This window comes from Oryctolagus cuniculus, chromosome X (genome assembly GCF_964237555.1).
Source record: "Oryctolagus cuniculus chromosome X, mOryCun1.1, whole genome shotgun sequence".
Classification (NCBI taxonomy): Eukaryota; Metazoa; Chordata; class Mammalia; order Lagomorpha; family Leporidae; genus Oryctolagus; species Oryctolagus cuniculus.
In genome coordinates this window covers 27,220,174-27,243,636 of record NC_091453.1, presented here as the reverse complement: position 1 = coordinate 27,243,636, position 23,463 = coordinate 27,220,174, and the positions used below count along the sequence as shown (strand labels likewise).

At 50.6% G+C, this 23,463-nt stretch overlaps 1 protein-coding gene across 1 annotated transcript in view; it reads right to left on the bottom strand.

Annotated features, from left to right (window-relative positions):
* Positions 1 to 9,150: 9,150 nt before the first annotated feature.
* NYX (nyctalopin) overlaps positions 9,151 to 23,463 on the bottom strand; it is a 29,361-nt gene continuing 15,048 nt past the window's right edge. Inside the window, exon 3 of the mRNA XM_051827029.2 lies at positions 9,151 to 14,369. Within this exon, the coding sequence (XP_051682989.1) occupies positions 12,961 to 14,369 (1,409 nt within the window). The 3' untranslated portion in view covers positions 9,151 to 12,960. The remainder of the gene's footprint in view (positions 14,370 to 23,463) is intronic.

Below are 23,463 nucleotides of genomic sequence, written 5' to 3'. Positions count from 1 at the left end.
ATCCTCTCTGAATATCTCCTTCTTTCTATCCCTTTCATGAGATTGAAAGGCCCCAAAGGGGACTTCCATTAAATGTACTCGGTCACACCTCCACCTACCAGATTGGCCGTGGCTGTGGCCGTGGCTGTGGCCGTGGCCGTGGCCGTGGCCGTGGCTGTGGCCACGGCCATGGCGAGGGCGGTGAGTATTTTCCTTTCTTCACCTTTCACAGCAGCAAGTAGGGCTCCACCTTCCTCCCTTGAAATATCCATCCACCCGAAGAGGAAGAGTACTCAGATGCTTGACCCCCAACATTTCAAAGAAGGAGCTGGGGAAGAATCTTCTTTTTTGCCAGATTCAAAATGACATCCAGCAACCCCTAACCAAGCTCATCATCTCCCCCTTGCTTCCACTCCAACTCTGTTTCTCTTTCTGTCTTTCCTTCCATGGTGTGTGGGCCCCACATCCATCCATCACCCGCAACACCAACTAGAACCTAGATGGTTCCCACCCCTCCCCCGCTTGCCACATCCAAAGCCAAGTCATTTTCACCTCCTACACCTCCTACCAATGTTCTGGCACCTCCAGCACCATTGTTGACCCTCTAACCTTTGTAGGTTTCCTTTGAGGGGAAGAACAATGTAGCTTTTTGGTGCTGTGCATTTTTTGGACACTCCCTCAGATTTGGTGGTCATTTCACATTATTTTACCAACCTTCCTATAATGGGATTGCATTCCAAGATGGGTGGCACTTTGGAAGTCTTTACCCTGCTTCTCCTCTACTTGAAAGTTACCAGGCCATCAAACAATGACTAAACAGAGAAACACAGTATGGTACATCCATATAATGGATTCTGATTCAGCCACAAAAAGAAATGAGGCATCGACACACACTACAACATAGATGAACCTTGACGACATTGTGCTCGGTGCAGGAGTCAGCCGTAGAACCTCAGGCATGTGTGATCCCATTCGGATGAAATACCCAGAATGGGGCAAATACATAGCAGCAGCAAGCAGGTGTGGGGTTGTCAGGGTCCGGCAGGGAGCTCCGGCGAAAACGGGGAGGGACTCCTCACGGGTGCCGGGTTGCCCAGACGTCAGCTGACGTCTCGTACTGGCCTCCGCCGCTGAAGCAGCATAAGCCAGCGACCAGAAAGTGCTCACATGAGCACCCACCACCCCGCGGAATGTGAAGCCTTTCAAAAAATATTTTTTTAGCTTGTTTCTTCATTTTTGTAGTTAAAGTTATTTTGAAGAAATTTAAAACGCACATGAAAGTTGTGAGACTATTGCAATGAGCTCTCAGAGGAAGCTCCTGGGAGAAACGCTGGTGCACCATGGGGCATCTCAATCACTAGGCCAAACGCCTAGGAGCCTTTGTCAGGTGTTTGTTATAACAAAGGAACCAAAAGTTGCTAACTATTGTCCCCATGCTGGACATTCATCCTGAGTGCCTGCACTTTTGTATCCTTTGACCGGCTCTCCCCATCCCCCCACTTCCCACAACCACCATCCATTTTTTTTTTTAAGATTTATTTATTTATTTGAAAGTCAGAGTTACACAGAGAGAGGAGGGGGGGGGGAGAGAGAGAGAGAGAGAGAGAGAGAGAGAGAGAGAGAGAGAAAGAGGTCTTCCATCCACTGGTTCACTCCCCACTTGGTTGCAACGACGGGAGCTGCACTGATCCGAAGCCAGGAGCCAGGAGCCTCTTCCCAGTCTCCCACATACATGCAGGGGCCCAAGGACTTGGGCCATCTTCTACTGCTTTCGGAAATGGAGCAGCCGGGACACGAACCGGTGACCGTATGGGATGCCAGCACTGCAGGCGGCGGCTTTACCTGCTGTGCAACAGTGTCGGCCCCCACCATCCATTCTACTCTCCGCTTCCGTGAGTTTGTCTCTTAGATTCCATGTATAAGTGAAATGGTGTTTGTCTTTCTGTATCTGGCTTACTTCATTTACTAGAATGTCCTCCAAGTTCATCCACACCGTCACACCCCTGCACTGTATTATGAAAGACAAATAACATGCCCGATCTCGTCTGGAAGAGAAATAAACTTCTACCTTGTTTTAGTCACTGGTGTTTGGGGGGGATTTACGTTACCCACAGCTGAGCCCAACCCTACTTGAGACGCAAATGGCTGGCCGGCGCCACAGCTCACTAGGCTAATCCTCTGCCTGCGGTGCCGGCACTCCGGGTTCTAGTCCCGGTCGGGGCGCCAGATTCTGTCCCGGTTGCCCCTCTTCCAGGCCAGCTCTCTGCTGTGGCCCGGGAGTGCAGTGGAGGATGGCCCAGGTCCTTGGGCCCTGCACCTGCATGGGAGACCAGGAGAAGCACCTGGCTCCTGCCTTCGGATCAGTGTGGTGCGCCGGCAGCAGCGGCCATTGGAGGGTGAACCAACGGCAAAGGAAGACCTTTCTCTCTGTCTCTGTCTCTCTCTGTCCACTCTGCCTGTCAAAAAATTTAACAAAAAAAAAAAAAAAAAAAAAAAAAAAGACGTGAATGGTGACTCACGCTTCCTTGGCTCACGAAAAGTGCTTCGCAACTATTTCTACTTTTCATTCCTCACCCTAGCTCTCTGAGGGGAAAGGAATTCTCCTAACGAAGAAGTGGGAGCTTCAGCCCTCTGTGGCGAGGTCAGACAAACGATGCTGGCTTTGTCTTTGCAGAAGGCTTTGCCTGCAGCTGCTGCACCACTCACACGTGAGCCCTGTAATGCCAGCCGTGTGCCGGGGAAACCAGAACGCACAAGTCATCCCGAGTCATCCATGACCTGAAATTACGGAAGCGCCGCTGCGCGTGATGCCTCGGGAGACGAGCTCCCAGCCGCAGGATGCCCGTTTTGCAAGGTGAAAAACCGTGCCAGAGTTTGCTTCACCAGCCACCCATTAAAGAGCAGCCAGCTGGTTCCAATGTTTAGTGATGATGCATAAAGCCACTCGCTTCAGGCACAGGTTGTGTGTGAATGTGAGTTTTCATTTCTCCCAGATGAACAATCAGGAGGGCGATTGCTGGATCATATGGTAACTGCATGTTTAAGAAACTGCCCAACCTTTGCCAGAGGGGCTGCGCCCCAGTACATACTCACCAGCCACCTGTGAGTGGTCCAGTTTCTCCCCATCCTCGCTGGCATTTGGTGTTGTCACTAATTTTTTTTTTAATTTTTGCTATGTTGATAAATGTGTACTATTATCTTACTGGGGTTTTAATTTGCATTTCTCTTATGACTAATGATGTTAAACATCTTTTAGTGTGCCTATATGCAGACTGTATATCATCTTTGGTGAAATTTCTGTTTAAGCAGTTTGCTCATTTTCTAATTGCGTTGTTGGGGTTTTTTTACTGTTGGTTTTTTGATTCCTTTGGGGAATATGTGGCTTGTCTTTTCATCCCAGTCGCATGGGATAGTGCAGAATAAAACTTCTTAATTTTTATAAGATAGAATTTGTCAGTAGAAGACAGCCCAAGTCCTTGGGCCCCTACACCCACGTGGGAGACCCGGAAGAAGCTCCTGGCTCCTGGCTTCAGATCGGCGCAGCTCCAGCTGTTGCGGCCAATTAGGGAGTGAACCATCAGATGGAAGACTTTCTCTCTCTCTGTCTCTGCCTCTCTCTGTAACTCTTCCAAATAAATAAATAAATCTTTAAAAAAATTTTTGGAATCCATGGGTAGTTTTATGCATGATGTACATTTTCTATGAACTTTTTAATGACCCTTTATATGCATGAACTTCAGAATTTTTGCACCAAAATAAATGTATCTTTTAATTCCATTTCCCATGAACTTTTTAAAGTGCCCTTATATAGTAAGACTTAGTATCACATAGAATGATTCCTCCCACTACATTCTTCCTTATCAAGATTGTTTTAGGTATCCTAGGGACTATTTGTTTCTGTATAAATTTTAGAATAAACTTGCTGATGTCAACTTATAACCTTGCTGAGCTTGTGATAAGAATTTCATTATTCTTCTAGAAAAATTCAGTGGGAAGTGACTTGCTTTACTATGTCAAGTCTTCCAATCCATGAACTAAAGTTTCATTTCTTTGGAATGATTGCTAATGGTATAGGGTTTTTTTTCTAAGACTTATTTACTTATCTGAAAGGTAGAGCTACAGAGAGGCAGAGGCAGAGAGACAGAGAGAGAGGTCTTCCATCTGCTGGTTCACTCCCCAGATGGCCGCAACGGCCGGAGCTGCACCTATCCGAAGCCAGAAGCCAGGAGCTTCTTCTAGGTCTCCCATGCGGGTGCAGGGGCCCAAGGACTTGGGCCATCTTCTACTGCTTTCCCAGGCCACAACAGAGAGCTGGATCAGAAGAGCAGCCAGGACTCAAACTGGCCCCCATGTGGGATGCCGGCACTGCAGGCGGCAGCTTGACTCACTATGCCACAGCACCGGCCTGAGAGAGAATCCTCCACATACTGATTCACTCCCCAGGTGGCTGTAATAGTCAGGGTACGGCCAGGCTGAAGCCCGGAGCCAGGTACTTCATCTGGGTCTCCCACAGGGTGGCAGGGGTCCAAGTACTTAGGCCATATTCCTCTGCCTTCCCAGGCATAGTATCAGAGAGCTAGATCAGAAGCAGGGCCACTGGCCAGCGCCACAGCTCACCAGGCTAATCCTCCACCTGCGGCACCGGCACTCCGGGTTCTAGTCCTGGTCGGGGCGCCAGATTCTGTCCCGGTTGCCCCTCTTCCAGTCCAGCTCTCTGCTGTGGCCCAGGAGTGCAGTGGAGGATGGCCCAAGTGCTTGGGCCCTGCACCCGCATGGGAGACCAGGAGAAGCACCTGGCTCCTGGCTTCGGATCGGTGCAGCACGCCGGCTGTAGCGACCATTCGGGGGGTGAACCAGCGGAAGGAAGATTTTTCTCTCTGTCTCTCTCTGTCTCTCTCTCTCTCTCACTGTCTAACTCTGCATATAAAAAAAGAAAAAAAGAAGCAGAGCAAATGTGGCTCAAAGTGGCACTCTGACCTGGGATACTGGCATTGCAAGCAGCAGCTTAACCCACCTCACCACAACCCTGGTCCCCATGCTGATTGATTTTTGTGTACTGGCCTTGCATTTTATGACCTTAAAGAACATGTTCTAGAGTGGTTTTGTATGTGTGTGTGTGTGTGTGTGTGTTATTTGGCATTTCCTACACAGAAAACTGTGCTGTTTAGAAATAAGTTTTATTTCTGCCTTTCAAGTCTGTATATCTTTTATTCCTTCTTCTTGAATTATTGCTCAGACCAGTACTGCCAGTACTGTGTTGAATAAATGTTTTAAGAGCAGACATTGTGGCCAGCATTGTGGCGTAGCAAGTTAAACCTCTATCCACAATGCCAGCATCCAATATGGGCACCAATTTGAGACTCAGCTGCTCCACTTCTGATCTAGCTCCCTGCTGATGCACCTGGGAAAGCAGCAGAAGATGGCCCAGGTTCTTGGGCCCCTGCCATTCACATGGGAGACCCAGATGAAGCTCCTGGCTCCTGGCTTAGGCCTGGCCCAGATCTGGCCATTGCAGCCATTTGGGAAGTGAACCAGCAGATGGAAAATCAATCTCTCTCTCTCTCTCTCTCTCTCTCTCTCCCTCCCCCCTCCCCGTAACTCTGCCTTTCAAATAAGCTTTAAAAAATAAATTTTAAAAAGAGCAGACATCATCAACTCATTTCTGATCTTAAGGGGAAAGCGTTCAACCTTTCACCACTAAGTATGATATTAGCCATAGGTTTCTTATAAATGGTCTTTATCAAGTTTTTATTCCCCCTCTATTTCTAATTTGAGGAACATTTTTATCCACATTTTATGAATGGGTGTTAGATTTTGTCAAATGATTTTACTTCACTAATTGGCACGATAATGTGGGTTTTTTTCCATTAGCTTGCTGATATGATAGATTACATTGATTTTTCATGTGTTGGACCAACCTTGCATACCTGGAATAAATCCCACTTGATCATGATGTATATATAATTCTTTTGGACTATTTTAAAGTTGCTTATTCTTTTTTTAAAAAATAAAAAAGATTAATTTATATATTTAAAAGAGTTACAGAGAGAGAAGGAGAGACAGACAGACAGAGACAGAGAGAGGTCTTCCAGCCACTGGTTCACTCCCCCAAATGGCCACAAACGGCCAGGACTGGGCCGATCTGAAGCCAGGAGCTTCCTCCGAGTCTCCCATGTGGGTGCAGGGCCCAAGCACTTGGGCCGTCCTCTACTAGTTTTCCCAGGCCATTAGCAGGGAGCTGGATCGGAAGTGGAGCAGCTGGGACACAAACCGTCGCTCCTGTGGGATGCCGGAGTCACGGGCAGTTCCTTCACCTGCTAGGCCACAATGCCGGCCTCAGTCATTTGTTCCGAACATCAGCTGTGAGCTCCAGAAGACAGATGCGTGCTCTGCATCTAGAGACGTGGGAGCTCACTCAGGGGCCTGGAGCTTAGAGGCCCGGATTCCATTCCCAGTGTTGCCACATACCAGCTCTGGGCCTGTGGCCAAGCACTTAATTTTCTAAACCTCAGCTTCCCCATCTGTAACAACAATGCCCCCAATCGTGGAATTGTCATAAAAACGAAAGGAAAGAATTAGGTGATTAGGCATTGACTACCTACCTGGCCCAGTAGCCATTTGATTCACAGAGCAAAAATGCATTTGGGAGTAGAATTAGGAACATTTTGGGAAGGCAGTTATGTGTAATACCAGGAACAGGGCACGAAGATGGCACAATGAGGTTTGTAATCATTTCTCCTTGGGTTGTTGGGCTTGGGTGTTTTTTTCCCCCTTGTTATTCAGCACTTTAATAATAGGTATCAGTGTGAAACACCGAGAGAGTCATTCAAGGACATGCTCGTTAATGGTTATTAATTCATTAAATGAAACAGAATCTCACTGCCAGAGCCCGGCCCTCATCAGTGGCCCGCAGCGTACACACCAATTCACCGCGCCTTTTTCAGGCCAAAGACACCACAGTTATAACTCCGAATTGCCCAAGTGATCTTCAAGACTCCAGTCTTCTTTCTTGGGCTCTAACCTTGTCTTTAAATGGGCTATAAAGAAGACAGGCAGAGTGGACAGTGAGAGAGACAGAGAGAAAGGTCTTCCTTTGCCGTTGGTTCACCCTCCAATGGCCGCTGCGGCCGCGCGCCGGAACACCGCGCTGATCCGATGGCAGGAGCCAGGTGCTTCTCCTGGTCTCCCATGGGGTGCAGGGCCCAGTGACTTGGGCCATCCTCCACTGCACTCCCTGGCCACAGCAGAGAGCTGGCCTGGAAGAGGGGCAACCGGGACAGAATCCAGCGCCCCGACCGGGACTAGAACCCGGTGTGCCGGCGTCGCAGGCGGAGGATTAGCCTAGTGAGCCGCGGTGCCGGTGACAATGGCTTAATATTCATGTCCTGGCCCACAAGGAAAGCTGCATTTTTGTCCCGTGATCACGTACACACACACACACACACACACACACAAACTGTCGCAAATGTCTAATAAATTAATACCTTTCTTACACTCGGTGACCCGTGCTGAAAAATCCCCATTTATTTGTGTTACTGGTATTCTTTCACACTGGTTGCCGCTACCGATGCCACGACTTGCTAATGGAGTGAGAGCGAGCCACGTGTAAGCCGCAGCCACAGGAAAACTAATGTAGGCACATAGGGAGTTCCTGCTAGGCCACGGGGTCAACAAAGGCAAGGCCTCCCAGGGCCTCCCTGTGGCCTGGTGTGAACAAAGCCTCCTTCTCTCCTCTCGGGATCCCAGTTGTGGAAGTGGGCGAATGCTGAAGGGAACTCCCTTGAAGATCGCAAGGGTTGGTGCAAGAGCTGCCGAGCGTCCTCTGCCGGGAACACAACGGGAAGGAAGGAAGAGAAGTTCCGCAGGAGCTGCGGCTGGCGACCAAAGGCTGTGCGTCCCCCCTGCCCGGTCCCCCCCCCCCCAACACACCTCCACAGGGAGGCAGAGGCCAAGGTGATCTCTGACTGTGAGGTCCAGTGTGTGTGTCAGTCGGGGAGGAGCGAATTAGAAGACTCCTCCTCCAATCAGCCCAGCCTGTGCGTGCGTGCATGCAAAGGCAGGGGGGATGATCCAGCTGTTACTGTCTCCTGTCCCCTTTATCCCTTCCTTCTGACGGTGAGTGCAAGGCTGTGCTAGCACCTGCACCTGTTGCCCACAAGACTCTCCCTGGCCCACAGGGTGAACAGGGCAACGGCGGAGCACTCAGACATCTGGACCCTGGCACACTCCTGTACTGGCACAAGCAGTTTCTGTCTCCTGGGGCGGTGACGTGGAAGACTGACTCTGGCTCTGGGAGGCCGTCAGGCAGGCCCAGTGCAAACAGAAAGGCAGGGCCCACTGCCGGCTATTGCTGGGAAACCCGCTGTTCCCACCAGCCCGGAAGTGAAGAGTGATGACAGAAAAGGGGAGTATTTTTGAAGACAGAAACTTTGGCCACATAGGCAATGCTTTAAAAAGAGGGGGTTTGCTGTAGCTGTTAGTGTCTCCTTGTCTTCCAGATGCTGGAGCCCTTAGGAAAGAAATGTCACTTTGCTCTGCCTCACTTCAAGCTCAGTGGTGTTTTCTGAATTGTTTGATCTTTTGGAGCTCTGAGAAGCCCCAAAAGGTAATGTGCACCTGGGACAAAAAAAAAAAAAAAAAAAAAAAAAAAAAAAAAAAAACTACATGGCAAGTAGGCTGAGGACTTGGACTTCACTGTCCTCTTGGGCCCCAGTGGCCCACAAGCAGGGGCTGTGCTGACATCCTGTGGACAGCCCTGCAGAGGCAAGGCTGGCCACCATCTCGTGTGGGACTGGCGTGGGGTGAGCCTTACACTGGGGGGCGAGAAAAAAGTCCTCCTTGAGAGTTTGGCTCAGCAACACAGCGAGGCTGCAGGATGTCCGGTGTATGTGGGCAGGGAAGAAAGTTAAGTGCCCTCCCTTGAGGAAGGAGTGAAGATGGCAGAGTAGACCAGCAGCCAAGGACAGTTGTAGCCAGAGGGCAGCATTGTGGGTGCATGACCAAGAAGGGGGGGCGGGGGGGGTGGGCTGTTGACCCTCCCGGTGAAACCACGGGGGTGGGAGGCGAGGAATCTCCCAGAGACCCGCAGCGGGCTTTCTAAGAGGACACATGTGTCGAAGATTCCAATCAAGCTTCCAGGGAATGGAATATTCTGAGTATTTGTATGGAAAACATTTTCATTTTTATTTGAGATACAGAAAGATACAGAATCAGACAGAGAGGCAAAACTCCCATCTGCAGATTCACTCTCCAAATGTCTGCAATGGCCAGGGCTGGGCCAGGCCGAAGCGGGAAGCTGGGAATTCAATCCGGACGTCCCATGTGCGTGGCAGAGGCCCACACCCTTGAGTCACCCCTTGTGCCACCCAGGGTCTGCATTCACAGGAAGCTGGAGCTGGCACTCCAACCCACACGCCCCGATGTGGGATGCAGCTATCCCAAGTGGCGTCTTAACCATCCGCCTCTACACTGTCCCCTTTCCTGAAAGAACCAATACAAGGAGGCTATAGCACAACTATTGGCTAGAGTCAATATTAGGTTCAGAAGTGTGGTTGGGGGCTGGTGTCCCCTTCACCAGATTGCCCCCTCAAGTCTCTTTCTTGTGACAGTTCAGAGAAATATAGGTTTGGTTCTACCAGGGGAGCCACCAGCTAGGAGCCGGTCACAAATATTCCCAGTTTTTCTCTCCTCCTGGGCACGGGGTGGGGAGCAATACTTGCCCGTCTCGAGGAAGTTAAGCATGGCCATGTGACTGTCAGGCCAACGAAATGGGAACAGCAACGTGCATCACATGGGGTGGAAGTATTCAAGAGTGATGCATGAGCCCCCCAGCCCTCCTTCTCTCTTGTGGCAAACCCCTAGAGGCTTGTGTTCGGGTGACAGTGTCCTGAGATGGCAGATCCCTCACCAGCCTGGGACCCTGAATGACTACAATGAGCAGAGCCCCCCCCCCCCGACACACACACATACACACATATCTAGTGAAACGACCTTGGCCATGTAGCATGAGGAAGACATAAACCTCATTAAGCCACTGATGTTTGGGGACTGTTTGTTACCATGGCATGATGTGGCCCATGCAGACTAAGACACATAATTTGGCTTAGCAGAATCCTTGGTACCTGATATTTTCCCAAGGTGCTAACTAGCCGATAACCAGGTGTGAGAGTTCATGAACTCAAATGGGAACGCTTCACTCCCCCTTCTCTCCAGAGAGCTCAATAACGGCCCCCAAAGTCACTGGAAACTCATTCAGGCAACTCTGGATCTGTTGGGCAGTAAGTAGCGCCCACGTTCCCAGAGTTCGACAGGGCTGGGCAGCTACAAAAATCCGTCTCCCCGGAGGCTGTTTTCACATTGATCCTTGTTCCAAACCAGCCAGCCTCGCAAGTACTCATTACAAAGCTGGCCAGCTAAGCCCCCAGGCAGAGCTGGAGCAGCACTCGCAGACCCTGCTCCAAATGAAAGGAAGGCCATTCCTCTCACGGTGCCACCTTGCTCCTCAGTAACCCAGGCCGCCTGTCTGCAGCTCACTTCCATGGTTACCCAAACGCAGAGATCTGGGCTCTCGGAGTCTCAGGATCCTCGCTCAGTTACCATGGCCACGACATACGGCTAGAGCAAACAACATTGCTGACCTCAACTGATCATTGCATTTGAAACCCAAGACATTCGGAGAACCAATTCGCTTTGAAACATTAAAATCAACCAACAGGTATAGAGAGGGCTGAGTACTGTGACCCAGTGAAATTAAGCCATGATCTGGTAACCTCACTTTCCAGCCATAGGAAAAAGAATGATCACTTTCAACAGCATTTTGACAACTGCTGAAATTTCAATATAGAGTACATTTTAAATAACACTGTTGTGTTGATGATAAAATTCCTGATTTGGATGACTGTGAATAAGAGAATATGTTTGTTCTTGGGAAATACACGCCGAGGTATTTAGGGGGTAAAGGGTCCTGATGTTTGCAATTAACTCAAACTGTCAGTAAGAAATAACAATATGGAAAGAGAAAGTGAATATAGTAAGATGTTAACAACGGGGAAACCTAGGTGTATGCTCTACTGTTCTTGTAACTTTTCTGCAGGTTTGAAAATTTCAAAATAAAAAGTTTTTTAAAAAATCATGCATGCTGCAAACCAACACCTTTCAAATTTGTTTAACCACAACCCACAATAAAATACAGATTGTACACAGCAACCCAGTACGCACATGTACATATATGTGTCAAACAAATGCATACAAATTAAATAAAAGGATTCACAAAACAATACTTAGAATACTACAGGTCTGTTCTGTGACTTTTCTATTCTACCGTGTTTTTGTTTTTTTTAAATGCTGCTCATGACCCGTTCAATTGACTTGAAGAGCACTAAGGGGCAAGGCCCATGTCAACTCTCCTGGCGCAGGCAGTTCTTTCTGCACCACCGCTAATAAGACGTAGAAGTACAGTCACCAGGAAGAACTGACAGGCTGGGGCACCCTGAATCCTTGGGGCTTTGAAAACCCACCTCTTCAAATACACAGAGAAAAACTCAGGACATCAAGAAGATGACGAGTTTCAGAATATTCTCGAATGCAGCCATCAGTGCAAACGTACAGCACTTCCGTTGATTTAACCATCCCACAGTCCGCCAGGAACCTGAGCCTCTTGTGACCAGCTCAGGATGGATCAGCTGCTGACCACAGAGATGGGCAGGAAGCACAGCAGAGCCAGCTTTCGGCTCTGTAACTCTGCCTTTCAAATAAATAAAAATCCATCTTACAGGGAAAAAAAAAAAAAGGAAGACACAGCCTTGCAAAGCCTACCCTTGCTGAAAGAGCTGCTGATCCTGAGGTCAACAGAACAGTCAGTCTCTGTCCATTTCCACTGCAATCTTGAGGAAAAAACTGGCCTGTTAGGGCCCTTGGGGTGGGATTTGGCAACCGTGCCCTCAGAACAGCACACCCAGGGGCCGTGGCGCCCTCTGGTTTACATAGCTGGCCGGCTCCCAGCCTGAGAAATTTCCAAATCCTCCTTCCCAGCTCCGGGCTGCCTGCATTCCTCTTGGCTGTGAGTCCCAAAGTGTGCAGCCCATAATAATTCCTACAACTACTGGAATCATCGCGGGAGCTGAGAGTCCCAGTCCCCAGACGCAGCACCTCCGCGTCTTCTCAGCAGCCTGCCCAGAAAACGCTAAGCAGAGAGGATTGTGCGGCTTCCGGGGAGCTTCACAATGCGCGTTAGCATATGAAAGACTGCAAAGTCCCTCGGTAGAGAAATCCGCTTACCATTTGTTTTCTAACTTTAGGGTTTTACATATTTATTTGTCCATAAACACACCCCACTGCCCCCTTTTTCCCTACTCTGACCCAAACTTTTTCTGGCTCAGACGGCCCCCTGAGAATAGTTGTGGAGTAAATGCAATGGATCTTTGTTTTAAACACCTCCTAATCCAGGAATCACCACCTTCTCCCATCTCCCTTCCTTCTTGTCCTGTCCATCTTCCTGAACCCTGGTGTCTCCCAGCCCCTGGGTGGTTTGGCAGTGGGGGAAGATTGTGGTAGACAACAAAAGGGCTGGGTTTAATAGGTTACCCCACCTGGAGAATTGGCACAGTTCTTAGTACTTGGCCAATGATTCGACTGTCTAATGCAGGCAGTGCGGGCACTGCTGCCTGGAAGGTGGGGGAAGGGGTGGGGGCGGAGCCCTAGGAGCTTCCAATTCCTAATCTTCCCACTTGGGGGCGCACATTCATTCTTACTCCTTCCCAATGGGCATCCATGTGACAAAAGCAGACATCTGTAAGCTCCCCGTTCCGTCCTCAGCCTGGGGGCCGTCTCCGGAACTAAATCATACCTTCCACCTTGCATCCAAAATTTCACCATGGGCTTCCACCCTGTCCCCTCTCCCCTCAATCAAAACACCCCCAAGCCCAGATAAGCAAACTTTCCCCCTTTGGCCAAAGCAGTTTGGGACATCCCAACGAAGCAGGTTCAGTTCCTCTGCAAGTCACACACGGAGTGCTGGGCCGCGGCGAGCAGGAGACAGGAGGCGAGGAGAAAGGTGGTCCCGCAGCCCGAGCCTGCCACCCCGCGGGAGGGAAGGTTGTCAGGCACGGAGGCATTGACCAGACCCCCCGTGGTGTTGGCCACCTCCTCCACTGGGCCTTTCGGGGCCAGCAGCTTGGAGAGGAGGCTGCTGAACCTGCTCACGGTGGCAGCCACTGGCTCTGGGGACGGGCCCGGGCTGGACGCGGTGAGGTTCAGCTCCTCGGGGTCCACACAAAGGCCATCGGAGGAGCGGCCGAAGGCCACCTGGCTGAGGTCTAGGCCGGCCACGGAGCCCGGGGACGCGCACGGTACATCGGTGACGCGCCCTGCGCCCTCCATCCAGTCCCGCAGCCACTCCAGGTGGCAGTCGCAGCGCCACGGGTTGCGGAAGAGGAAGAGGCGGCCCAGGAAGAAGCCGGGCTGGAAGGCGGCCCAGGCGAGCACGGTGAGGCGGTTGCCATTGAGGTGCAGGGCGAGGAGGCCCGAGAGGTTCTGGAAGGCGCCCTCCTCCACGAAGGCGATGCTGTTGCGGTCCAGGTAGAGCAGCTCAAGCTCGACCAGGTCGGCGAACCAGGAGCGCGCCACCAGGCCCAGCGCGTTGCCGCCCAGGTTGAGCGTGCGCAGACGGCGCAGGCCGCGGAAGGCGTCGGCCGGCAGCGCGGCCAGCAGGTTGTCGTTGAGAAGCAGGTGCTCCAGCGCGCCGCAGTCCCCGAAGGCGCCGGCGTGCACGGCGCGGACGCGGTTGGCCTGCAGGCTGAGCGAGCGCAGGCGCCGCAGGCCCAGCAGCGAGCTGGAGGCCACCGCCTCGATGCGGCCGCGCTCCAGGTGCGCGTGCGTCAGGTTGGCCAGGCCGCGCAGCGCGCCCGGCACGCGGCGGAACAGGTTGTCGAAGGCGGCGAGCTCGCGCAGGGCGGGCAGCTCGGCCAGGAGGCGCTCAGGCACGCTGAAGAGGCGGCAGGCGGCCAGGTCGAGGCGGCGCAGGCGGCCGAGCGCGGCGAAGGTGCGCGCGTGCAGGTAGCGCAGGTCGCCGTTGTGCGCCAGGCGCAGCTCGGCCAGGCGCGGCAGGCCCTTGAAGGCGCCAGGCGTGATGAAGGACAGGTTGTTGTGGCGCAGCGACAGGCGGCGCAGCGACGGCAGCGTGCCGAAGGCCCGCTCGCCCAGGATGCGCAGGCCGTTGCGGTCCAGGTCGATGGAGGCCGCCTCGCACGGGAACTCGGCGGGCACCCGCAGGAGGCCCGCGCGGTCGCAGCGCACGGCGCAACCTCGCTCCACGCTGCTGCAGGTGCAGGCGGCGGGGCAGGCGCGAGTACAGGCCTCCGCGGCCCGGGCGCAGGGCAGGCCGAGGAACACCGCTGGTGGGCAGGAGAGTGGGGGCGGGAGGGGCAGCGGGACAGACAAGGAAAGACAAAAGAAGAAGTCAGAAAGCCGGCCCAGGTTGAATCCTACCTACCCAGGTAGCAGGATGCAGGCCTTCCACTAGCTTCTCATGCAAGCCTGCCCATGGCCTCTTGCAGCCTCCTGAGTGTCACATTTTTCCCCATCCATGACGCCCTCCCCTTTTCCTGTCCGCCCTCCCCTTTTCCTGTCCGGTTACCTAACCGCATCCTGGCGTTAATCCCTGCACCAAGCCCCATTCTAGACTTGCTCCAGCCCGTATCGTCGCTTGTGTGCTCCTACAGGGTGATGGCGATTTGTGGTGTTCGTGCCCAGAAGGCAATCTCCCAGGGCATCCCTGTGGCCTAACTGTAGGCTTACATTGCCCAGTAGAGTAGCTGCTAGCCACGCGAGCTGTTGCGCATTCGAAATGGTGGCCAGCCCGAATTGAGAAGTGCTGTTAAGTATCCAACACCCACTGGATGTCAGGTAGTGCAACAGTGACCTTCTGTTCCCCGGTTCACTCCTCAAATGCCCTCCCCGCACCAGCCAGGGCCGGGCCAGGCCAAAGCTGGGAGCCAGGGAGTCAATCTGCATCTCCCACGGGGGTTCCAGGAAGCCGGGGACTGGAGCCATCACCTGCTGCTTCTCAGGGTGTGTGTTAGCAAGAAGCTGGATCGGAAGCAGAGGCAGGACTCACCCCAGGCACTCCAGCAGCGTGTTAACTGCTGGGCCAAATGCCTACCCCCATATCAATAATTTTTATATTGTTTGCATCTTGAAATGACATTTTAGATATAGTGGGTTAAGTAAAATATTAAAATAAATGTGAACTGTTCCTACATCTTTAATGTACCTACTTAGAAAATGTAGACAGGCCGGCGCCGTGACTCAATAGCTAATCCTCCACCTTGTGGCGCCGGCACACCGGGTTCTAGTCCCGGTTGGGGCGCCGGATTCTGTCCTGGTTGCCCCTCTTCCAGGCCAGCCCTCTGCTGTGGCTAGGGAGTGCAGTGGAGGATGGCCCAGGTGCTTGGGCCCTGCACCCCATGGGAGACCAGGAGAAGCACCTGGCTCCTGCCTTCGGATCAGCGTGGTGCGCCGGCCGCAGCGGCCATTGGAGGGTGAACCAATGGTAAAAGGAAGACCTTTCTCTCTGTCTCTCTCTCACTGTCCACTCTGCCTGTCAAAAATTTAAAAAAAGAAAAAAGAAAATGTAGACAGTTGTGGCATGTGTTATATTTCTATTATAACCATTATAGTCCCTCTCACTGTAAGAATTCAATTCCTGAAAATTCCCATTGAGTGAATTAAGCCATATGGAGAAGGGAGAATTAAGGAGCAGGGAGTTGGGAATGAAGGAAAAGCCTATTAATTATTTTAATGCTCACTCATGCCAAAACTATCAATGGCCTTTCTTTCACATCTCAAAAAAAAAAAAAAATTGTGGCCATCAGGCAGCTAAGTTCCATTCACTAGTTTTTGCTCTCTGGAAACTTTTTTACATCATCCCATAAAAGAAAGGTGCTTGTAAGTGAATTATGCTCTGAGCATTTGAATGGGGGATCCAGTAAAGACTGCCCCACCCCCCACCCCCGGCCACCCCAGGTAGGCTCAGCACAGGCAGCAAACCCGAATGTCATGGCCTGCTGCCCAGTGGATGCCAGAGGCCCCAAGCCCAGTCTTGAGAACCAGTGGGAAAAACAGCGTGATAAGTCCACACTTTTTATGTTTTAGTGAGGAGTAGCTTCAAGATGGAGTGTGTTCCTTGTGAAATTCCTGCAGGGGGAACAAAGCGTACCCAAATGTACACATGGCCACTGGTTCATCATTCCTGATCTTCCTCATCAGCACTCCCCAACTCCCAGAAGATGCCCTTGGCCCACCATTCAGTCCCTGCCATCGTGGCCACGTCTCGCGCGCTCGCCTCCGCAGGCCCGGGCGGCAGCCTGTCAGTGCAGCCAACACCAGGGCCTGTAGAGGACACTCGCCGCTTCTGCAGGCTTGTCCGGCTCCCGTGTCTTTTCAGTCCACCTGCTGCGAATGCTCTTGCTTTCCCAGCTGCTAGGGAAGGGAGTCGGCCCTTTGGCACTTGGCTGGAGAACTCTCAGAGCTTTGAGTGCTCAGTTGAAAACTGTAGCTACTGCAACATTCGGATGGTCAGGAGGTCTGACTTAGCTCTTCCCTCTCCCGCAAACTGTGTGATAGGTACCAAGCTTCTTGGACCCTGTGCTGAGCTTGGCTGTGAACAGGGTCACTTCTAGGCTAGGGAGATGCCCCTTTGGGGAGACAGGGCCGAGAATAGAACCTGAACTCCAGACCTCAGCTGGACAGAGGCCCAGCATTTTTCTCAACTCTTCCAACTGGGTCAAGTCGAAGGCATCTGATTTCCTTACAAATAGCCCTTCATTCTACTTTCTTCTCCTTTCTAATTAAGAAAAGTATACTCTTCAATCACAGGACTCACGTTTCTACCCCTCAGTGGCCAGCATTGTCGGAGGCCCACTGTCGGTACAATTAAATGGAATCGATGCCTTAGTCCTGTGAGGATTCCTGCTAAAGGATGTCATTTATTTAAAAATCTCGTTGTCAAGGAGCTCATGAGATTATAACTGGCAGGCTGCAACCAATTTGTATAATGCGAAAGATCAAAAAGTTAGCTGCCAGTGCTTAAAAAACGCATGCAAGAGGGATGAGTGGAAACTTATTATTTTTTATTTTATTTATTTATACTCTTCTTACCTTTTGAGTATTGGACCATGTGAAAGTATTATTTCAGAAAGTAGGCTGAATTAAAGTTTATTTTACATTTTTAAAATGGATTTATTTGAGAGATAGAGTTACAGACAGAGAGAGGGAGAGACAGAGAGGTCTTCCATCCACTGGTTCACTCCCCAAATGGCTGCAACAGCCAGAGCTGAACCGATCTGAAGCCAGGAGCTTCTTCCGGGTCTCCCAAGCAGGTGCAGGGGGCTAAGCCATTGGGCCATCTTCTACTGCTTTCCCAGGCCATAGCAGAGAGCTGGATCAGAAGTGGCGCAGCCGGGACACAAACTGGTGCCCATATCGGATGCTGGTGCCACAGGCGGAGGCTTAGCCTACCATGCCACAGCACCAGCCCCTATTTTCCATTTTAGTGAAATACTCAAGTCATTGTCACTGCTAAAGACCTATTTTCAGTGTCTGAAACCTTGATAGCCATTGGGAACAATAGTTAATCTACTGGATTATTTAGTGAAATTTAAATTAAGTCAAGGGGTGAGCCTTTCGTGCAGCAATTAGGTCGCTGCTTGGGATACCCACATCGCACACTGGAGCGCCTCGTTCAAATCCAGGCTACTCTACTTCTGATCCAGCTTCCTGCTAATGTGCACCCTGAGAGACTGCAGATGCTGGCTCAACTGCTCAGGCCCCTGCCATGCATGTGGGACACCTAGATGGAGTTCTGGGCTCCTGGATGCAGCCTGGGCCAGCCCTGACTGCTGCCGGCATTTAGGGGAGTGAACCGGTGGATGGAAGATCTCTCTCCAGCTGTGTCTCTGTCTCTCTGCCTTTCAAATAAAATGAAAATAAATAAGTAAAAATTTAAACAAATCAGTTAAGTAGATTCTCAGAGCAGACAGCAAAACTCCAGCATTGGTTTACCTAGTTTGGAGACTAAATGTGTATGACGGGGGTCTACCAAAAGTTCATGGAAAATGCATATATGAAAAAATTATATATAGGTTTCAGAAATTTTTTGCACCAAAATAAACTTATCTTTTAATTCCATTTCTCCATGAAGTTTTTAAAATCCCCTCTCATACATATATTTGGTGGGCTAGAGAAAGTGGGGCACCAAAAAAAAAACTTTTTATTAAAAACATCCTTGAGTGAGTTCTGCTTGCAGTATTGGCAGAGTAGCTTGTATCTCCCTAATATCCTGCTGACACCTATTGTAAACTTGGAACAAATTTTTTTTTAATTTTTATTTGTCTGTTTTGAGAGGCAGAATCCACTGGTTCGCTCCGCAAATGTTCCCAGTGTCCGGGACTGGACGGAGCTGAAGCCAGAGCCAGGGGTCAAACCCAGACGCTCCAGTATAGGAGACGGGCACCCAAACCAGCATCTTAACTTCTAAGCTAAACACCTGCTGCTTAAAAAATATCTTGTTCGGGGGTAGACATTCAGTCCAGCAGTTAAAACATTGGTTAGAGGCCTAGATTGGATCCCCAGCTCCAGCTCCCAATTCCAGCTTTCTGCCAGTGCAGACCCTGGAAATCAGAGGTGATGACTCAAGTGCCTGGGTTCCTGACCCAGATATGGGAGACCCAGATGGCAATCCCAGCTCCCAGCTTCACTTCAGCCTCGGCCATTTCAGGCATTTGAGTGCGATTCAGCAGATGAACTTGCTTTCTCAAATAAATCAATACTCAATCAATCAATACAAATTTTATTAAAAACAAGAGCCCTGGAGAGCAACCCAAAGAAGCAACCAGAGTGCCTGCAATTTTTATAAGAAAAGAAACAAACTTGAGACCGGCACTGTGGCATAGTAGGTTAAGTCTCTGGTTGTGGTGCTGGCACCAGTTCAAGGCCCAGCTGCTCCACTTCTGATTCAGCTCCCTGCTCATGCGCCTGGGAAAGCAGTGGAGGATGGCCCGAGTGCTTGGGCCCCTGCACGCAGTCTATGGTGATTTTGTTATAGCACAGCCCACAAGACAATAAAATGATATACTTAAGTGCAGAAAGCACAGCAAACTCTGGCAAGCTAGAATTCTATATCTAGTGCAAAGGCCTGAAGAGAAATGAAGGAAAACAGGCATTTCGAGCTAAAGATAACCTGAGGAAATTCATCTCCCACAGATCTTCTGCACAACCGAAAATGAAGACATTCTTCCACCAGAAGGAAAAGTATTCTGGAGGAAAATCAGACCTACAGGAGAAAATGAAGTGCAAGCGAAATGGAAAACATGTCACTGGACAGAAAAGACTACTCTTTTCTCACCTTAATTGCTTAACAGACAAGTGATTGTTTAAAGCACAAATGACAAGATGTTATGGAGTTTATGACATATGTAAATGAAAAGTATGACAACAATAACATAAAGGATGAGAAGGGAGATAAATTCAATTGTACTCTGCAGTATAAGATTCCAGATAGATCATGACAAATGAAAGTTGCATGTTGTCATCCCTAGGAAATAAAAAAGAAGCTCAATCCCTACACAATGGACTCAATCCCAAATGACAGCAAATATCTATAGGACATAGTTAGGAACCATGGTAAAATATATTATCTGAGGGGTACAAGCATGTATAACGCTACTTGAATTAAACTTCATGACTTTCTTTTGCTCTGTAACAAATGTTAATAAGGGTTTGCTCAGGGCTAAGCTTTCTACATACATTATGCCAGTGAAAGCAACAGCCCTGCAAGGTAAGGAGGATTCTCCCCTGGTGAAATGATGCCAGCCTTCATCTCTCTCTCCACTATGGCGGCCTGTCTCCCGCCCTACATGCCTGGCTTCTGAGCTTCTGTTTCTGCAACTGCGAACGGAAGGTACTTCACATCCTGGTCTTCGAGGGCTCCTCGGGCTTTCATTTTCCATGGTTCAACAGCAGCTGTTACTAGCCACCGCCTCTAAGGAAAAAACGCCCTCCTTAGAGCTGCGTGTGTCTCTGCTGCGGCCTCCCAGCCACAGCTGTCTGCACCAGGGGTGAGCGCTTTGACCTCAGCAGAACTAATTGAAGTCATGCCTTCTCCACGGAAATGGAACAGGCCCTGAACGACTGGTCAGTGAGAGCACGTGAGCACAAGCCTGTCTAGTGCTGAGGCTGGGGCTTTGTACCAAAGCCACACGCAGACCAAAGAAAAGGAGTAGCAGGAGCCAAGGGAAAGGTGGGGAAGCTGTTGTGATGCCCTAGCTCATTCAGGCTGCTGCAACAAATGACCACAGACCGGGTGGCTTGTAGACAGCAGAGCTACATGGTTCAGGAGGCGGGGAAGTTCAGGAGCAAGGTGGCAGCAAATCTGGTACCTGGTAAGGGCCCGTTTCTTGGTTCAGAGACAGTACCTTCTCTCAGCATCCTCACATGATGGAAAGGGCAAGGGGTCTCTCTGGGCTGTGGGCATTAAGCCCACTCATGAGGGCTCCTTCCTCATGACCTCATCACTCCCACAGGCCTACATCCTGATACCATTACCCTGGGAGGTAGGTTTCCACATTTGACTTTGAAGAGGAGGTAGACAGAGACATTCAGCCCATGGCACAGGCAGAGAGGACCGGAGGTGACAGGAGAATCTCCGGGGTGGAGCTCCGAGCAGGAAGCTGCTGGCATCTCTGTTTATGGTGGGTACTGGACCCCTTTGCTGCTGACCCAGCCCTTTTTAAACACATTTAGGGGAGTCCCTGCATTGTAAGTCCTGCCTGCTCAAGGCAGGAGGCAGAAACTCTCTTTCCCAATTGTTCTTGCAGTTAGGGCCCACACAATGTGATCTAGCTTTCTCAGGCTCAGTGAGACTGGAATTCAGAAGTAGGAACCAAAGGTAGGGGTTTGGCCTAGTGGTAAATAGGCTGATTGGGTCACTCACATCCCATATCAGAGGGTCTAGGTTTGATGCTGGCTCTGGCTCCTGACTCCAGCTTCCTGCCAATGCAGACTTTGAGAGGCACTGGTCATGACTCAAGTAATTGGGGGCCTGCCACCCATATGGGAGACCCGGATTGATTTCTTGGCTCCTGGCTTCAACTTGGTCAACCCCAGCTGCTGCAGGCATTTGGGGGAGTGAACCAGCAGATGAGGGAACTGTCTCCTTCTCTCCCTCTCTACCTCTCAAATACATAAATTAATTAATTTTTAAAAATAAGTAGGCACTTAGGGCCGGCACTGTGCCGCAGTAGGTTAATCCTCCTCCTGTGGTGCCAGCATCCCATATGGGCATCAGTTCGAGTCCCAGCCACTCCACTTCCAGTCCAGCTCTCTGCTATGGCCTGGGAAAGCAGTAGAAGATGGCCCAAGTCCTTGGGCCCCTCTACCCACTTAGAAGACTTGGAATAAGCTCCTGGCTCCTGGCTTCAGATCGGCGCAGCTCTGACTATTGTGGCCATTTGGGGGGTGAACCAACAGAAGGAAGACCTTTCTGTCTCTCCCTCTCACTGTCTGTAACTCTACCTCTCAATAAATAAATAAATAAATAAATAAAATCTTTTAAAAAAATAAGTAGGCACCAAGCAAAAATCATTTTTCTGGCTGGAATGGTGACAAAGGCACCTGGCTTTGCAGTTTATGTGGTGGAATTTCTGGTACCCAGCCCCCAACATGGTTCCTGTGAGCTGTCAGCGGTGGCCACCAGAGGCGGCAGCCACAGGGTCTATGCTGGAGCTGCCCGTTCCTGGTTTAGGGATTGCTCTGGGCAGTATGGCCCCCCAATCAGCAAGCCTGGGATCCCTCTCCCTCCCCCTCCCCCTCCCCCTCCCCTCTCCTCCCCCTCCCCTCCCCCTTTCCCTTTCAAATTAATAAGAAAAAAAATGAAAATCGTTGACATTCAGACATCCCTGACTTTTTCAGATCCAAGTGAAAAGTGGCCTCTCCCGGAGTCAGCAGTGTGCATTCCAAAAGCAAACCATGGCCGGCCAAAGCTGAGTCCCATGGGAATACCTCGGCCAGAACAACATTTACACAATTAAAAGAAAGACTATAGTTTGTGAGAAGGTCAAGCTCATTTGGCAGTTTCTTAGCAATCTCTCTTCTCACGCCAGTGTTTTAGGGGAAGGCTCCCATCTGGAGCTCGGAAAAAGCTGCAGTGCTTTTATTCCCACTCTGAGGAATGAGGGAGGGAAAGGCGGAAACAGGACTGGCCGCTGTGGGGATTTCCAGAACATTCCATCTTAAAACACTTACTCTGAGGGTGTGCCCTCTTGCCCTTGTTCTCTTAGAAACTCGAAGGATGCTCTCATCCCTGCTGTTTTTGTTTTTGTTTTTGTTTTCCATCTCAGCCTGTTTCCTCTTCTCCAGTGACAAGGAAGAGATGCATTGTAGTGCTGGAGACAGCTGGGAAAGCGCTGGGCCGAGGCTGCATGAGCCACTCTTGTTACAGGATTAAATTTCAGCAAGGGACAACTCCTTCGAGTCTCTTATAGAAACTTACCCCCAGAGTGGAAAGCAAGCCATCAGCTGTCAGAATATTGAAGTTTTGACTACAGGTGGACTGCAAAGAAAAATCCAGGACAGTTCGCTGCCAGGGCTGCCTACTAGAATCGTCTGAGGGAGCTGGTACTGTGGTGCAGTGGGTTAAGCCGCCACTTGTGTCACTGGCATCCCATATGGGAGTGCTGGATCAAGTCCCAGCTGCTCCACTTCCGACCCAGCTCCCTGTGAGTGTGCCTAGGAAAGCAGCAGAAGATGGCCCAAGGACTTGGGTCCCTACCACCCACATGGGAGACCCAGAGGGAGTTCCAGGGCCCTGACTTCAGCCTGGACCACCCCCACCCATTATGGCCATTTAGGGAATGAACCAACAGATGGAAGAGCACTCGCTCGCTTTCTCTCTCTCTCACCTTCTCCCTATATCACTCTGCCTTTCAAATACATGGTCTTTTTTTTTTTTACAAGAGAATCGCCTCAGGAGTTTTTTTTTTTTTACTATTATTTTCATTTTTATTCGAAAGAGAGAGATCCTAGGTGCTGGTTCACCCGCCAGATGCCTGCAACAGCCACAGCTGGGCCAAACCAGAGGCCAGGAACTCAGTCCAGGTCTCCAATGTGGGGGGCAGGGACCCAAGTACTTGAGCCATCCCTGCTGCCTCCCAGGACACACATTAGCAGGAAGGTGGATCATTAGCAGAGCCAGGACTCAAACCAGGTACTCTGATATGGGATACAGATGACCCAGCAGTGTCGTAACTGCTGAGCAAACACCTGCCCCGCGAGCAGCTTTTAAAACTCATCGTGCCCAGGCCACACACCAAACTAATGCCATCAGAATCTTCAGGGGTGGGGCCAAGCATTGGTGTTGTTAGAGCTCCACGGTGATTCCAATATGCAGCCAAAGTCCAAATCTGGAGGTCTAAGTGAGCCAAGTGTATCAAG